Consider the following 17638-nt stretch of genomic DNA (forward strand, 5'->3'; position numbering starts at 1 on the left):
GAGGAGAGCTGGGGAGGGGGGAGGAGGGGCAGGCCCGCTGCGATCACCTTCACCTGCCCTGAGCTGGCCTCCTGGTTCAACCAGCGCTCGACCTTCAGCTGGGGTTGAAGGGGCGGGGCGCAAGGGAGGGGCACCCCCCAGTTACACAAGTGGCCTCCTTCTACTCAGAGAATGAGTTCACCCCTCAGGAGCCTCACCTTCCACCCGCTCCTGCAACTGATGAGACAAACCGCAAGGAAGAACTTCTGCAGCCCGTATTTATGGTATTAATGAATAGTTAAAAAAAGATTTACACTTCTTATGATCAATATTCTGAGTTATTTCCCTCAAAGTATATAATTACAGTGTCTTCAGAGTTTTCATCATTGTTTGAGGTGGCAAAACCATTTGTAATTTTCATTAGCCAGTAAACATGTAATTAACATTCAGCACTGTGTTTAACTTAATTCCTGTTTAAGACAAGGACAAGAAGCAGCCCAAGAGCGTTAGTTCCATTTGTCAAGTCTGACATACATCTTACTATAACAGTCTCCCAAAATAAAAGATCTGTGTTTCCCCATTATTCTCCTCTTAAAACAACCCCCCCAAAAAATCCATTACTTAAAACCGTTTTAAAAGTGTGAGGAGGCAGTCTTAGTTTATCCTCAGTTTTTGCTGGTTAACAGTATTCCTGTTCCCTTTATTCATTTCGGGGAGAAGATTAAAAGAGGGGGTGAACTGGGCATTCATTCTACGGAGGCATGAAATGGGGAACCCCTCCCCCCAAAAAAACATAGAGTTCCTCTTCAGGAAAGTTCTAGAATGGGGACTGGAAAGGGGGAGAGACACAAATCCAAGGGGGAGGGGGGACTCACTGGGGGGAATTTGAGTTAAAAGTAGGAAATGAGGAATCCAAGGGATTCTTAGGAAAAAAACGTTGCCCTCCTATTTCAAGTTCTATCTTTGATCCAGGACAAGGGAAGCCTGCGTGCCAGCCTGCAAGGCTGCTGCTTTTTCCTCTCTTCTCCCACCTCTGTTTTTTTCCAACTTGCTTTAGGATTAGCCTCCATCCCTCTGGACCCCAAACAGTGGGATCTGGCTGCACCTCGGTCGTCTTGCTTTGCAGTATCGCCCATAGTTGTTGGCGGTTTTCTGCTGAGGCTGAGCCGTTTGCTCCAGCCTCCGACTAAACTCATTAAGTTGGGAGATTTTTTTCAATTGGACGGGTGTTTTTAAAGTCTCGTCTTTCCAGCCCCAAACAAGGTGTAACAACGCACTCTTCCTTCTAAGGAATGAGATGAGAGACAAGGATCACTCCAGACATCTCCTACCTACGGTTTGGGGTTTTTTTTCTTAAAGGCGAGGCTTGCATTCCTCAGCAGCTATGTACAGACTCCTTGAAACCTTGTCTCTCTAAAGTTAGTGTGCAGGGTTTTCCAGGGCTGAGAGCTAGCGCCTAATACATGGGGAAGCACTTCCTTGAGGTGGAAGATCTCTCCCGTCACCTTTCCTCGTTTTCCCTGCAGGCTAGTGCCTACTTTTTATCAGTTTGCACAATCGCTTAGATAAACACCGAGGAGGCGATTCTCTTTAATTATCCAAGACACATCTTTTCAGGGGGCCAACAAAGCGTTTATTTCCCTCGCCAAACTAAAGGAGAGTTATTCCAGTTTAGAAGGAAGATGCAAGCGGTTTGGGACCTTGAGCAAGGCAAATATGGTTTTGGTATGTTTACTTACAGTATTTTTCTCTCCTCTCTCTCTCTCTCTCTCTCCTTTCTCACTTTCCTCCTTGTGCTGTGTGGGGTTGGGGATGACTTGGGGGCTTTTCAGAAATTCGGTTTGCTAACGTGTATGGAATGCCTAGGACTGTGGTTTAAGGGGTTTTGGGGAAGGGGGGACAGAGTCAATTCAATGCATTGCCATGTTTTATTACATGTGTGTGGTAGGAGAGGTGGTGCAGGGGGAAGAGGGGGGAAAATACAATTGCAAAGCTGCCAAAATATGATTAAGCCGAAGCATAAAGACTGCGGTGCCTCCCATCTCCTCGTCCTGTCTCCTGAAACTCATTTCCTTCCATAGAGAAAGCCGAAAACCAGTCGGATAAGCGTGGCTTTCCAAGGAGCAGGCGACTGGGTTTTCTAGCAAAGGAGCTGCCAGGCTCGCGCTAAGTATACGAATTTACTGTTGGATTTGTCTCTGCGCTTCGTTTTGCAACCTTGTGCAACTGACAGGCAGGCAGGCAGGCAGGGCTCGAGAAAAGCGGCGGCCGGCGCCCTCGGCCGCCGGTCGGGGAGGCGAGCGCCCGGCTAAGCCGGGAGAACCGCGACGAGACGGGGTACTCACCATCGGCGGGGTGGCGGAGCTGGCGTGCGGGTTTCTGGCAAACGTTTACCTTTTGGCTGTCTATTTGCAACCGCGCCGGGCTGACTTAAGCAGTAATTCTGTGCTCTGTCCAGAACGTTCGGGGAACGGTTCCTCATTTTTAAAAAGCCAGGGAGAGAGACGACAGAGACAGAGAGAAAGAAAAAGAGAGGAGGGGGTGAGGGGGACTCACATAAACCCAGTTCAAAAAAAAAAAAATCACCTCTTCACCAGTGACTCGGGGAACGCAGAGGTGGCGAGATCCCGGTGCAGTCCAACCACGCCAGAGCCAATTAATTTTAAATCCTGAAGAATTATTCAGATTAAAATGTACAGAAGTTTCATTCTGCTATGCCTACGTGAGCCCAAAGTCGTTTCCCTTTAAGAGCTCCTTTTCTTTTAAAGTTGAATTTTAGGCAGCGAGGGCTCTTACACTAGGGGGCAGACAGATACTGTACTTGCTCCAATCTTCAGCAATTCTTTCCCTCCCAGCATATGCTCTGATTTAGCACTGTAAATTTTTCAGAGGACCCAACTCTGACAGCCCCTGGTGATTTTCAAAGTACCACAAGCCAGTGGTTAAAAATTGCATTGACTTGGAAGTTCAGAGGGACACAATGGAAGCCCCTTTCCCTATTCATGGAGCTCCAGTGTGGTGGAAGAGAAAAACACACACGGACGAGATTGGGGGAAAGGAGGAATTCAATGAATCCTGGTGGACAGAACTGGTTTCCACTGAGTTCAGAGTTAAACTCGGCATTTGCTGGGGCCTGTATTCATAGTGTGATTTAATCTGTAAAGAATTACAGCCCATCCAGCCACTTTCCGCAAAAAAAAATCATATTCCTGGGTGTGTGTTTGTTTGTCTCCCCAGATTAAAAGAAATGCTATTCCAGCTTTCTCCAGCCAAATTAAAGCTTGTCATTCCTCTCATTAAAATAAATTTACATCTGCAATAAGAGACTGGCCTGGGTTTCCTTTAAAAAGAACAATATATTGATATTTATTGGTTAGTCTTTGAGGTTTTTAATCTTGGCATCAAGGCAAGCCAGCATCTCTGAAGAAGACATTTAAAATATTTGTGTTTCTTTTTCCTTTGCAGTCTGCCATACCTATGTCTTCTATGCAGTAAAATTAACTACAATTCATATGGTGATTTTTAAAACCTTTTTGACAGCACTTCCATGACTGAATGAGTCTCAAAAATACAGAAACACCTCTGACTTTATGGCAGCCCTGTGGTCGTGTGCCTGGCAGGCTCCAATTTCACAGGAGAGATGGCTTGGGAAATTCTTTATTTTCAATCTAAGGCCATCAGAGCGTACTTCAGATTCCAAAAATCTCTACATGACCCATGGAAGCTGATCTCCCTTTTCTCTTTCTTTTTTCTTTTTTTTTTTTTTAATAAAAGATGATGTTGCCGTGGACCGCTCCGCACTCAAAAGTCAAGATTAAAATTTCCCTATAATCAATTATTCTCATCTATTAAATTGAGATGAGTATACCCATTAGATTTCCCATCTCGATTCCAGTCCCACTACATCTAGGCTGAGTTTGCCCCTAATTAACTGACATTTGTGGCACTGGGCAACTGCTCGAATCATAGAGGTTGGAAAGGAAGAGGAAAAAACCCAAAACCGTCTCCTTTGAAATGATTTCTTTTCCATCCTTCTGGTCCTCTTCAGGAGAAAGCTATATTGTGTCTCTCATCAACCTGAAGTTCTCAGTCTGGCTTCACTCTGTGGTAATCTTATTAAACACCAGGTTTATCTTAGTTGAGGGTCCACTCTAGGGTGTTTTTTTTTTTTTTAAATACTTTCAAATAATCCCAGCACCTGCAGCTGTAGCGAAAAGTGTGACTTCAGTGGGGAAAGAGCAAGGGCTAAGGAGTTTCAGGAGTAAAGTTTAAGTGGAATTTCTCCTTCCCTAAAAAACCAGCCCCTGTCTGCTTACGTCTAGTTCGTACCTCCTGTTCTGCCTATGTGTGGGCAAAGGGAATTGAACACAAACTACAATCTACACATGTCAATTAAATGTGGCGTTTCCTTTTTAAAATACCTTATCTCACCAATTTTTCGCGCTACCAGGGATGTGTTTCTGCAGTCGTCAATTTACTCCTTATAAGTGTTCATTTTTTTCCTAGGGCTCAGCGTCTTTTGTGTAAAATATTTTAATTGTTCATCAACCTGGTTGACTGGCGGTTTACAGTTTTTCTCGGTGCAGGGTGTGTCTGGTGGAATCATGATTTTCTGGTATCAGTGTGAGAGAACCGTAGCCCAGGAAAAGGCGTGCGAATATACAGTGTATTCCAGAGGCGCAATTGTATATATCTGATGTTTAAGACCAAACACCCTGGAGCTGAAAGACACGGGCCGCGGTCGGTCGATAGTTTTCGCACATGGGGGAGCAGGCTTTGAAGTTGTCGCAGGGGCTCTCCTGAGGGAGAAGTCGTGGCTTGTGCGCGGTTGCTGTGAGCCTTGGGCTGGTCTCACTTCCAGTTTGGGGCAGAATCTCTGGGTGTGTTTTAATGACTGTATGAATGCTTAAAAGGCAGCTGAGGAACAATGAGGTCCGTCCTCAACTGTTCTGCGACGGAGGAACACAGTCGCCGAATTCTTTGTCTGCGTACATTGACAAATGTGCATCCGATGCGTGTGCGCGGCGAGGCTGCGGCCACCCCCGCCTGTCCGTCAGCCAGCCGAGCGGCCTCTCCCTTGGCCCCACGACCGGGCGGCAGAGCGCTGGCTTCGGAGTTTGCAAAGACCAGCGAGAGAGGATAAAGTTGGCGGAAACCGACTGCACTTGCGCCTTGACCAGGAGAGGAAGCCCACTTCTGCTTCTCAGCATCCGAGATGCTTACTTGGAGCAATTAGATGTCAGGCCACCTACCCCAGAAACGTTAGCCCTGCCGAGAGCAGACGGGCACACCAGGGCTTCCCCACCCCCACCCCCTTAAAAAAAAAAAAAGAGTTGGGGCGGGGGTGGGGGGTGGGAAAAGAGCCACCTAACCGAGCCAGAGAACTGAGCCGACCCAGCGAAGGCTGTGCCACCGCCCGGATTTGGCCAAACCTTCCGTGTGGGGAACGCCCGCGGGCTCCGTTCGCCTCAGCGTCCCGCCCCCGCCCGCTGCCCCTCGGCGGAGAACTTTTCTCCGGCCCGGGCGCCACAGGCCACCGGGATGCGCCGCGAGTCCCCGGGCGGCGCGCCGCGCGGCATCGCCAAGTTGTGCGAGGCGCAGTCCCCGATTCCCTCGCGAGCCGCTCGCTCGCTCGCTCGCTCGCTCGCGGAGCCTTTAAGAGGCGTTGTGTGTGCGCGCCGCGCTCGGCTCCCCGCCGGGGCGGAAACCTCGGGTGCGGGCCGCGCGGAGAGCCGAGGGCCGCGCTCCCCGGGGCCGGCGGGCGGGCGAGCGGCCGTGCGCCCATCTCCGCGTCCTCCCCCCCCCCCGCCTCGCCCAGCCTCGGCGGCCCCGCCACGGCACGGCCCCCGCGTCCCCGCCCCCCGCGCGCCCCGCGTCGCGGCCCCGCCACGCCGCTCGCGCTAGGACCGGGCTGCGCCCGCGGGCCGCCATGGCGGGGCCGCCGCGCGCTCCGGCCAATGACGGCGAGGGGGCGGCGCGCGCGCGCCTGGCCAGGCCAACCCCGGCGGCTGCCTTATAAGGCGCGCCGTCGCCATGGCAACGTGCGCTAAGTTGCAGCAGTCGTGTCAAAGTTCACTATATAGAGAGCTCGGTGAGCCGATCGCGGAGAAGCCACTTCTGCCAGCCCCGGCGCCTATAAATCGCATTCCCTCCCGCGCCCCCCTTTTTAGCATATTTGATCACTTTGATGCTCTGTTCTTTTCTCTCCGCGGTGTGTGTGTGCGTGCGCGCGTGTGTGTTCGCCTCCTCCTCCTCCTCCTCGCCTGCTCCGGGCGCCGCGCTGCCTCTTCTGCCCCTCTCTCCCTCTCCGTCTCTCTCTCCCCTGCGCGCACCGAGGATGCGCTTCTAGGTGGTGATCTGCCCTCCTTTCTCTCCTCTATCATTTCTCCCCCGCCGCCGGCGCCTTGACTCTTTCCCTATGTGCGTGCGGCGGCGGCGGCAGCGGCAGCAGCAGCGGCTCCGGCGGCGGCAGCAGCAGCGGCGGCAGCAGCAGCGACTTCAGCGGCGGCGGCGGCGCTAGACGCGGCGGCGGCGGCTCCGGCGGCTCCGGGCCCGACCCGGCGGCGGCTCCGGCGGCGGCGGCCCGCGGGGAGCGGCGGCGGCGGCGGCGGCGGCCTCCACCCGGCGACAGCGGGCGGCGGCGGCCGCAGCGAGCGAGGCGCGCGCCGGGCGCCCGGGGCAGGCGGCGGCGGCGGCGGCGGCGGCGGCGGCGGCCCAGCGCCAGGACGACGCCGCGCAGCGCTCGACGCGGACCACTTTCATGCTGATTCCCCCGGACCCGGGCAGCGCTCCGGCCACTCCGCGGGCCGCCGGCCTCCGCCCCGGCCTGCCGGGCTCCCTGGGCGCGCCCGCGCCCGGCGCCTCTGCTCTCCCAGTCCTCCTGATTTCGATGGCTTTCCTGAATGGCTGACTGTGGGCTGCCCTGGACTTGGCCCCCGGACAGTCGCCTCTCCTCTTCCTCCACCTCCTCCTCCTCCTCCTCCTCCTCGTCCTCGTCCTCCTCCTCCTCCTCCTCTTCCTTCTCCTCCTCCTCCAACTCCTCCTGGGCTGCACACCAGCTCTGAGAGCGAGAGAGTGAACGAGAGAGGGAGGGAGAGAGTGAGAGCGAGCGAGATCTTTGGAGAGATTTTTTTTTTTTTTGCCTCCTACTTCTGTCTTGAAGCCAGACAATCGACTCGCAGCTCTCCCTCCCCTCCCTCTCTCCACGCTCTGCTCCCGCTCGCTCTCCCCTGTCCCCTTCCCCTCCCCTCCCGGCGGAAAGCCCCCCGAAACCAACAAAGCTGAGCCGAGGGAAACAAACAAAACAAACACACCGGGCCAGACAAGCCATCGACACAACTTTGCAAAAGCAAAAACAAAAAAGGAAAAACTCACCAACCTCCACCAACTAGCCCTGAGCCACCCGGGGCGCCCTCCCGCGCCCTCTCGCACCCTCGCACACACAAAAGGCGGCGCGCAGGAGCCCGAGACCCGGGAGCCGCCGCCGCCGCCGCCGCCCCGCCGCCGCCGCCCGCAGCCAGGGGAGCAGGAAGTCCGGACGCAGCCCCCATAGATATGGCAATGGTAGTCAGCACGTGGCGCGACCCCCAGGACGAGGTGCCCGGCTCCCAGGGCAGCCAGGCCTCGCAGGCGCCGCCCGTGCCCGGCCCGCCGCCCGGCGCCCCGCACACGCCGCAGACTCCCGGCCAGGGGGGCCCGGCCAGCACGCCGGCCCAGACGGCGGCCGGCGGCCAGGGCGGCCCCGGCGGCCCGGGCGGCGACAAGCAGCAGCAGCAGCAGCACATCGAGTGCGTGGTGTGCGGGGACAAGTCGAGCGGCAAGCACTACGGCCAGTTCACGTGCGAGGGCTGCAAGAGCTTCTTCAAGCGCAGCGTGCGGAGGAACCTGAGCTACACGTGCCGCGCCAACCGGAACTGTCCCATCGACCAGCACCACCGCAACCAGTGCCAGTACTGCCGCCTCAAAAAGTGCCTCAAAGTGGGCATGAGACGGGAAGGTATCGGCCTCTCCTTTCTCCCCCTCCCCGGGATCCCGGGCCCTGGGTGCGTTTGGCTGGGCCCTGCGCTCGGGTGAGGACGCGGAGCCGGCGCCCTGGAGCCGCGAGGTCCGCGCCGGAACGCGGACCCCACAGCCGCATGCTTGGGCCAGCCGAGCTCCTCTACTCTCTCTCTCTCTCTCTCCCCCTCTCCCTCCCTCCCGGGCTGTTCTCGCTCCCTTCGCTCCGATTGCGAGTTCACTCGAGTTGGCCTCTCCGCGAGGGACGGGTGGTGTTTGTGCCGTTGTAGTGGTTGTTGTTTTCAAGCCTGCTTTACTTCTCTGCCTCTCTCTCTCCAGCTCTCTCTCTCCCCTTGTTTTTCCTGCATGTTCAACATATGTCCCTCCTCCCCAGCCCCCACCCTCTCAAAAAAAAAAAAAAAAAACCAACAACCTGAGATTGTACTTTTGCACAGGAGGTTCAAATTACAAATGGCAATTTTATGCACTTCGCCGTATTAACGCTGCCGCCCCGGCAGCGCTCATGTGACCCTCCGTAGATTAACATTCTGCTAAAAAAAAAAAAAACACCTCTGTTTTCTTTTCTTTCTTTTTTTTTTTCTTCTTTCACTTTTGAAACGGGGAGCGAGCGATAGGAGAGGGTGGGCGAGGGGCCTCGGGCGGCCGCTTTCGCTCCGCGCGAGTTGGGTCTTTGTGATGTGCAGCCCGCCGAGCGCCGGAGCAGGGCTCTGCCAATGGCGCGCTCGGCGCGGGGCGCGGGGCGCGGGCTCCGGGCCGGGCCGAGCCGGCGCCGGGCTTCCTTTGTGTTTCTGCGAGAGCGACTGCCCCGGTCCGCGTTCAGTTAGCAACCGAGCCTAGCCGGCTCTTTTGGACCCCCTCGGCCCTGCCCGGGCTGCGTGGGCGCCCGCCGCCCGCTCCCTGCCTCTTCCCGGCTTCCTCTCGCCGCGGCCGGCCGGCCTCTCTTTCTCTCTCCGCCCTCTCCCTTCGACCGCCTCCTCTGAGCTCACTGGCTAGGAGGACGCCAGACCTGGGCCCTCCGCACGCCTCTCAACGGGGGCTCCCCGGCGGGCTAGGGCTGGGACTGCAGGCCTGGTGGAGCGCCGCTTCGAGGTGGCCACAGGCCGGCCCCTGCCAGCCCTTGTGTCTTCTGCAAACGCGTCTCGCCCTCCCCCCCACCCCCCAGACTCGCCCCTCCCGCTCCCTCTCCTCCAATCAATAAGAAATATCAGCTGTTTAGCAGTAAGGAAGAAAGATGCCCCCCAGAATGCCTCCTCCCGCCCACTGCGCTGGGACCCCCCCACCCCCAGGCAAGGTGGCCAATTCTGGGTCCTTGACGGAGCAGCCCCGAGCGGGCCTAGGAGGCAAATGTGCAGCTCTGGCGGCCGGAGCCGGCCTGGGTGGCGAAGCGAGCCGAGAGCTGCCGGCGCCCGGCGGCGCCCAGCTCTGTGGGAGGCAGGCCTGTCTGGTTCTTGCGCTGCTCCGGGCCTGGGGGCAGGTGGGGGTCGGGCCAGGGGCCGACCGTGCCGGGGGACCTGTGGGGACCGAGTCTGGTCATTAACTGCGGAGTGTCTCTTTTCTTCCCGCAGCCGTGCAGAGGGGAAGGATGCCGCCCACCCAGCCGACCCACGGGCAGTTCGCGCTGACCAACGGGGACCCCCTCAACTGCCACTCGTACCTGTCCGGATATATTTCCCTGCTGCTGCGCGCCGAGCCCTACCCGACGTCTCGCTTCGGCAGCCAGTGCATGCAACCGAACAACATCATGGGCATCGAGAACATTTGCGAACTGGCCGCGCGGATGCTCTTCAGCGCCGTCGAGTGGGCCCGCAACATCCCCTTCTTCCCCGACCTGCAGATCACGGACCAGGTGGCCCTGCTTCGCCTCACCTGGAGCGAGCTGTTCGTGTTGAATGCGGCACAATGCTCCATGCCCCTCCACGTCGCCCCGCTCCTGGCAGCCGCCGGCCTGCACGCTTCGCCCATGTCCGCCGACCGGGTGGTCGCCTTTATGGACCACATACGGATCTTCCAAGAGCAAGTGGAAAAGCTCAAGGCGCTGCACGTCGACTCGGCCGAGTACAGCTGCCTCAAGGCCATAGTCCTGTTCACCTCAGGTACGGAGGAGCCCGTCTGGCATGCTCAGGGGGCCTTGCGGCCCATCGGCCCACCGCTGGGGCCCAGAGAATTAGCAGTCCCCAGGGCAATCCCAGCCTCCCCCTGATAGGTCAAACTGTTGAATGCAGCCTCAAATGGGCACTGTGTGCAGCTGCCCAGGCACCATTAGGCCTGGCCCGGGACAGAGAAGGTGGCTGGGCTGCAGGAATGATGCGTCCAGCAGAGCCTCCCCAAATGGTCCACAGGGCAGTCTCTGGCCTGTTCCCCTTGTCCACCGGCCCTGCTGGGACACACTCTCCTCTCCCTCTCTGAGCCTAAGGCCCTCCCCACCCGTGGGCCTGCCAGACCCCAGGGGCATCCCTTCAAGCTTTCTCTGGCACCCTGGTTGAGCCTGCAAGAGATGCCCCCTGGGCCTGGGAGCAGCAGCCCTGGCATCGTCCCTGCAGGGGAAAAGTTTGCCTGATATCTCAGTAGGAGTGGGAGCTCCAGGCAGAGCCAACCCGAGGGCAGCAGTCTCCAAAATCGTATTCTTACTAAAATAATGCAGACTGCCTGGAGAGGAGGAAGTGCTGTCAGAGGGGCAGGAAGGGGCAAGGGGCCACCATGACCCTGTAGAACAAGTGCAAGGGGTGAAGACCCTGGCTGCTTACTTCTGCTGCCCAGGCAAACACTGGAGGCAGTCTTCAAACAGCTCTAAGTACATGCCAGCTCGGGCTGGGCATGGAGTGTTGCTGGAGATGTAAAACCATCATTGCCTGCATTATGAAATCTAATTAGTTTGCATGTAGTTTAACCTGTGTGAGTAATAGATCTGATATTAATTAACTCTTGAGGCCAAATGATTTTCTGAAGGTGTCTGGCTTTCCATTCCAGGCCACGCCTGAGCCTCTGGCTGCCTCCAGGCAGAGTTCAGGGTAGACCAGGTGGGTGGGAATGGAGCCTCCCCACCCCCCTCCAGACACACACACACACACACACACACACACACACTCACACTCTTGGACAAGTTGTCAGCTGATCCTTTGTCATGGCTGAGAGGGAAAAGGGGTTCCCAATGAAGGGTAACAAACATTTGGGCATTGGCAGGGCTTGGAGCCTGGTGGCCTGCCTCAGTTGGTGTCAACTTGTAATCAGGAAGCTAGGAGAGATGGGTAGTTTCTGTGACCAACAAAAAAGGCCCACAGTGTCTTCCTCATTGTTTGGAGGAAGTCTGGGGAACCCAGCCCCTGCAGGTTCGCCTCCCACCTGTGTCCTTTTGGAGGTGGCTACTTTTCACGTGGAGTCTTGCCCCACAGCCACCCAGACGCTAATTTCAGAAGTCCATAGGTAATCAATTAGAGGGCAGTGTCTGGGCAGGCGAGAGCCCTACGCAGGGGCTGGGACCTGGGTGATTTTTCTGGCAAGCCAGTGACATCTAGAACGCCTGCCAGATGCAAATGAACACTCTGGGTCGTCCTCTGCCCCACAACCTGACACCCAGCCCGCGTTCTCAGACCAGGGGCAGTGGGTTGTGAACGGCTGGGGTCTCATTGTTAGCTCTCAGCCTTACCCTCGGTCTTCCAACGGAGGAAATGCCTGATACTGTCGTACCAGCTTAATTTATTACTATTTGCAAAATGTGGAGGCCTGTGTGGAGAATGCAAATCGCCTCACAAAGAGATAAAGGTCCCTGTTATCTGATTCAGAGGGAGACTCACAGTACAGACGCGGAGGGAAGGAGTCGTAAGCAAGGAGACCTTTTGATGCCTGACCACAGACAGCTCTGCAGTCTGTGGCCACACAGCAGCACAGCAACTGTAGGAGCACACACACACACACACACATACATGCACACGCACACGCACACGCGAGGAGGTTGCATGCGTGTTCCGGTGCTTTGGTGGAGGCTGTTTTGGAATATCTGTCTTACTGGTTCACAATATGCATGTGTTAACCCCAGTCTTGTCTGGGGAGCCCCCGAAAGGTCAGGTCACAACCTGAACCGCCTTCACCAAGAAGCCTCTCATTTCAAAGGCACTTACTGTATTTTCACGTATCAGAAAAAGAAAAGTGTTTTCCTGAAGATAACAGGGAGGGGGGTGTGCTTCTTGGAGAGACCTGGGTTTAAAAAAAAAAATAAAGGGGGGTGGGAGAAAAGGGAGAGAGAAGAAAAGGGGGGGAAAGAAACAGCTCAAATGAACAGAGAGATCACAGTTTGCATGGCTGCTTTTCAATGGGCTAAACTGACAAGATCAGTTTTAAAGGGCCACTTAAATCAGTTTCAAAGACTGAAGAAAAATGAGTCGCCCTCTTCGGGGAGAATCTGAGGTTGGGTCGTGGACGCCATTGCTCGGTGCTGGGCCAGGTTGTTGCCCCCCACCCCGCCCCCCAGCCACCACCACCACCACACTGTATAATTATGAGCCAAACTATTATTTACAGAGGAGGAGGAGGGGAGGAGCACCGCGGGTTGGGCTTTATCTGTTTTGTCTGTTTACTGAGTTGGCCCAGAAAGACCCAGTGCACTTTTGCTTGGGCCTCTGAGTGACGCAGCCTGAGGACTAGGGCAGGGAGAACCTGTAGCACCGGGAGCAAAGACGGCCGGACCATCCCGTGCCCGTTCTCACTGCCCCAAACCACCAGCTCCAGCAGCACCAGGTCTCAGTGCACAGGCACTTGCGCCTGCTCCGGTTGGGGCAGTTTGACAGAGCACTGTGCACACACCTCATGTGACCCATTTCAAACCTCTTAATCTGATGACTGAATTCTTCCTCTTCTTCTTCTTCTGTTTCTTTTTTTTTTTTTTTTAAACTTTCTTCCAGATGCCTGTGGTCTCTCTGATGTAGCCCATGTGGAAAGCTTGCAGGAAAAGTCCCAATGTGCTTTGGAAGAATACGTTAGGAGCCAGTACCCCAACCAGCCAACGCGGTTCGGGAAGCTTTTGCTCCGGCTCCCTTCCCTCCGCACCGTCTCTTCCTCAGTCATAGAGCAATTGTTTTTCGTCCGTTTGGTAGGTAAAACCCCCATCGAAACCCTCATCCGGGATATGTTACTGTCCGGCAGCAGTTTTAACTGGCCCTACATGGCAATTCAATAAATAAATAAATCAAAATCAGAAGGGGGAGTGAAACAGAGAAAGAAAAGGCAAAAGACTGGTTTGTTTGCTTAATTTCCTTCTGTTAAGAAAGGATATAAAAGGATGTTACAAGTTTGCTAAAAGAAGAGAGGGGAAGAATTTAATGGACTGTGAATTTCAAAAAAAAAAAAAGACTGTCAAATGAACTTTTACAGAATGCATTAAAAAAAAAACTCCTGTGTCGGTCAGAACAACTTGCTACTTATCATTTTTGTATAAAAAGGAAATTAGTCTTTTTCTTTTTTTGGTAAATTTTTGAAAAATATTGCTAAAAGTGCATTTAAGGAGATTGAGAGAAAATTAGCAGAATGGAGAAAGTAAGTCTTTTTTTTTTCCAAATTATTAATTGTCCTGTGTCTATGTACCTCTAGCTGTTCTTTTTTTGTACTTTTCTGGTTCCAAACCAGTTTATTCTGTGGTTCTATAATAAGTTTTGATATAATCTTGGCTTCTTAAAAACTGTGTATCATTAAAGTATATGTTCTGCAAGAATTAAAACTGAGTCCATGAAAATATCATAGGAAGACATAAAACTTTTGAAAGGCAACTCAGAGATGATGGAAACGCACTTACAAGTGGTGACCAAAAATGTTAGGTGAAGTTGAGCACTCTTAATTAGAGAACGGGAGGAACCACAAACAACACTTAACTGCCCCCAGCCCCTCCCCCCAAAGACATGATGACAAACCTAGCTTTTTAAAAATATTTTAAGAAAGAGAATGAACTGTGGAATTTATTGGCAGCCAAGGAATGTGTCCAAGACACATGCTGAGGTTTTGAATAAAAACTGAACTTTTGTAATTTGAATTGGGTCCCTGCTTAGTTCTTGAATTGTTATGAAAATCCTATATCTGTTTGTATATTTGCAAACCCTTTGTATTATAATTGTTGATATTTTCCCTTTTTAAAAAAATACCATTGAAATCAGCATGACAAAATAACACTGTTGGCACTTATAGGTAACGTGATTGATTCAGTATCTTAGAGTTTACAGTTTGTGTTTTAAAAAAACTGAAGGTTTTTTTTTTAAGTGCAACATTTCTGTATACTGTAAAAGTTATAATAACTGAACTGTTTGGTCGAGTCTTTGTGTGTTATATTCCAAGGAAAATTGAAAGTATTCAGAAATTAAAATATTATTTGATATCTGAAACCTGTTTGGCTGTCCCCAGTCACTGTTTTGCTTCGCTAAGAGCCCCTTTAAAGCTCTCTCTGAGCTGGGCCGGGGGTCTCCATTTGTTTACTCCCGTCAGACAGTTTGTTCAAAGGTGGACTAGTGTATTTGCCTGTTTAATTTGGGTGTGTGTGGGGGGGAGAAGCTGAAGTTAATGGTTTATCTATGGTTTAGGAAGTGGCATACTGATATAGTAAACCACCCCAATTCACCTAATCCTCCTTTTAATTAAAAATGGATTTTCCAGGAGAAAAAAAAAGGGGGCCCTTATATTTGTCACACTTAAGTGCCTGTTTAGGGAAGGTATTGTGAAAAGTATTAGAAATCTTGAGATCAGTATCTATTTTATGATCAGAAAAAATACCCTTTTGTACATTTCTGACAGTCATGCAGAAGATCAGTCAAGCAAGTTAATCACAGCCTTGTAAGTAGAGGACAGTTGTTTGCAATGAGGTGTATTCCTTAAGAAGGTGCGATTTTTAAAAATACTCTGTGGTTCTCATCCAGTGTGGTTGTTGAGAGGATCTCACGTTCAGTGATGGAGCGCTGAAGGGTCTGTTTTTCATGGATCTGTGATAACTTGGGCCTGCCTCTCCCCTCCCCCTCTACCTCCACTCTGTAAGAGCCGGAGCACAGGTCTAGGGAATCTTTTCCATGGGAGTTATGTACATAAAAACACTTCGACATTTGGACATTTCAGATTGTGTGGATACAATCTGTGCTGGTCTTGGGATCCTTTGTCCTTAAGAAGCCTAATTAAGAAAAAGCAGAGGAGGAAGGAAGGGGAGAGAGGGAGAGAGAGGAATGAAGGAAGGAAACTTTGCAGGCTGTGGTGATTTGGAAGTAGTAACTCTCTGTTTCAGTCTTCATTGGTGCCCCCCCCCACCCCCTCCCCCCTGCTACTTCGTTCTCAGTGCTGGGAGCTTGCAATTTTGCTCTTCTTCAAAATAGGTTTTCCAGGCTGCCCCCTCCAAACCCTTCACCGTGTTGTGGTTTAGCTCTCGGAGGGGGAGGTGGAAGAAAGGGGGATCATTTTACAAAGTGTGTTATGAACTTTGGTACTCACTGGGAGTCAGGACGCGGAGAACCGAGAACTCCGACTTGGGCGCCCGAGCAGGCCGGGCTCCGGCGGACCCTCAGCTCCGCTCCGTAGCCAGAGCTGCCTTAGCCTGAGTGCTCGCGGCGCAGCGCCGCTGACCTGTGGGTCGAGGTTTTGTCGGCGGTTGTTTATTTTCTCCTCTTGCGAGTGCTATCCATGAGTGTGAAGTTGCTCCACTGAGTAAAACACAGGCCCTTTTCCTTGTTTGTTTTGTGTTCGTTTATTGTAAACAGCCATTTGTTGTAAATTATTATTGGCATTAAATTATAATTTATGATGTTCAAAGCAAAAGACAGTCCCTGTTTTATTATGCTCGAAGCATGTGTTCCAGGCGTTGGAGCTCGCTCCTCTGTGTGCCGCTAAGTTTCAGCCAGGACCTGGGGGTCTGCAGGCAGGAGCAAAATAGGACTCAGCCTTCTCGAAACGGTTAAAACAAAACCCCTTGTATATGTTTAGAGTGACTGGAGGAGGATCTGTTTAGAGTCTTGAGTTCGGTTTAAGTTTATTGCATTTAAAGAAAGTTTTTCTTTTCACGCTGAGTTAGAACAAAAGATCTTTGCTGCGACTGAATTGGACAAAAGGCGAGGGCTGGGACCCAGTGAGTGCGTTCTGTGTGAAATTGACGAGATCTTTAAAAAAAAAAAAAAAGCTGCTAAACATGGCGACTCTTTCCCTTTAAGTGTCTCTTTTTCCTTGCTGGTTTTTTTTTTTTTTTTTTTTCCTCTCTCCATCTGATCTGAGCTCGCTTTATTTCTTTTCCCAGCCCCGCTCCCCTCCTCCCCTTGGCGCTCGGGGGTGTGTGCGAGCCGGGTGAGACGCGGAAGGCAACAATAGTGGGAGCAGGGCGAGGGGCGGCCGCTGCCCGGGCCACTTCGACTCAGCCCCAGGCCGGCGCCCGCTCGCGCGCCTCGCAGCGCAGCCCGCGCCGGGGGCTGGGGGCCGCGGGCCGGGACCGGGGCGCCCGTGCGGGAAGCGCCCGCCGCCGTGCAGCGGGAGCCGGCTTGCGCCTGCGGCGAGTGCGGGGCGCCGGGCGCGCGGAGCCGCGGCTCCGGGCGGCGCGGGCGGCGGGGGCGGGGGCTGGCCGCGGGGCTGAGCGTGAGAAGCGGCCTCGGAGCTCGCGGTGGACTCGGTGCTGTGAGCGCAGCCAACATGGCGTCTCCCATTGCACGGCGAGCGCCGGCTGCCAGGCACGGCAAGGGCCGGGTAATGGGAAACACATTGTGGTGACCAAAAGGACAAAAAAAAAAAAAAAAGGTGTGGGGGGTGCAGGCGGGGGGCGGGGGCCGCTGAAGGCCGCTGCGTCCGCAGGCAGAAAACCCTGCACTCCTCTGGCGGGCCAGGGAGCGCGGCCCTGGGTGACTACGTAATTAAAGTAGCCCGGGTCGTAGGGGAAACGCTGGCACCTCGGACCCTGCCCCCAGCCCCTCCCCAGCTTGGCTTCCGTGGAGTTGATTCCGTGTCTCCTCTCCCCCCGCTCCCCCCCCCCAAGAAACCAGGGAGAGGACTAAAAGTCGGCCTCTGCCCAAGATCCTAAGTGTTGGCGAGCTGTAGGGGGAGGGGAGAAGCCGGTATTTACAGACCCCGGCCCGTGGCCGAGCGCATCCACGCAGGGGCTGCGCCCGGGTTTTGCGCGGGCCGGAGCCAAGCTGCGGAGGGGGCGGACCGCGAACCCCGCCGGACGTGGGCAGGACTTGCTGGCGCGAGTTGCCGAGGAGGAGCGACGGCTAAGGGCTGGGGGCTCGGGGCGAGCGCCGGCCGCGGGCCGGTTCCGGGCGGGTGGTCGCAGGCCCTGGAACCGTGCGGAGCCGTCGTGGACTGCGCCCCTAGCAGGAGCGCGTGTGCAGCGGAGGAGAGCGGGCGAGGGCGCCGGGGGACGGGCCTGGCCTCCCGGAGAGGGTCTTCTGAGGGCCTCTGCAGGACAGTCGCTGGGGACCGGCCCTCGGCCGACCCGGGTTGGCTGGACTCACCCTATGTGTCCAGTTCCAGCCCCGGCCTGGAGACCCGGGGAGGGGAGCGAGGTGCTCTCTGAATTCCAGGCCTCGTCGAGATTTATTGAAGTTAGGTTGAAAAAACGTGCTTCAGATGATTTTTCCCATTTTCTCAGATTTCAAAGGCTCCCTGCAGTGCGGCTGCCTAATTAATGGTGAAATTCAACTAAATC

The 17638-nt window shown here is 54.3% G+C and overlaps 1 protein-coding gene and 1 long non-coding RNA gene across 18 annotated transcripts in view; one reads left to right on the top strand and one right to left on the bottom strand.

Moving 5' to 3' along the window:
* Positions 1 to 3063, bottom strand: part of LOC103352191 (uncharacterized) — a 185912-nt gene extending 182849 nt beyond the window's left edge. For 13 of the 15 annotated variants that reach the window (XR_016218694.1, XR_016218684.1, XR_016218693.1 and 10 more), the window contains exon 1: positions 2325 to 3063. This is a non-coding gene — a long non-coding RNA (uncharacterized LOC103352191). The remainder of the gene's footprint in view (positions 1 to 2324) is intronic. The other 2 variants (XR_016218689.1, XR_016218685.1) reach the window with 1 other exon arrangement.
* Positions 951 to 14357, top strand: NR2F2 (nuclear receptor subfamily 2 group F member 2). 3 transcript variants are annotated; one of them, XM_070053313.2, is made up of 3 exons: positions 951 to 1704; positions 9561 to 10088; positions 12891 to 14357. In XM_070053313.2, the coding sequence occupies exons 1-3, from the start codon at positions 1662 to 1664 to the stop codon at positions 13163 to 13165; spliced, it is 846 nt and encodes a 281-aa protein (XP_069909414.1). In that variant the 5' UTR covers positions 951 to 1661; the 3' UTR covers positions 13166 to 14357. The 3 variants fall into 3 exon arrangements, with proteins under 3 accessions (XP_069909414.1, XP_051678943.2, XP_069909413.1); XM_051822983.3 differs by lacking the exon at positions 951 to 1704 and adding an exon at positions 7534 to 7975; XM_070053312.2 differs by lacking the exon at positions 951 to 1704 and adding an exon at positions 9298 to 9469.
* Positions 14358 to 17638: the final 3281 nt, after the last annotated feature.

This window comes from Oryctolagus cuniculus, chromosome 12 (genome assembly GCF_051225735.1).
Source record: "Oryctolagus cuniculus isolate XC-2025 breed Fujian yellow rabbit chromosome 12, ASM5122573v1, whole genome shotgun sequence".
Taxonomy (NCBI): domain Eukaryota; kingdom Metazoa; phylum Chordata; class Mammalia; order Lagomorpha; family Leporidae; genus Oryctolagus; species Oryctolagus cuniculus.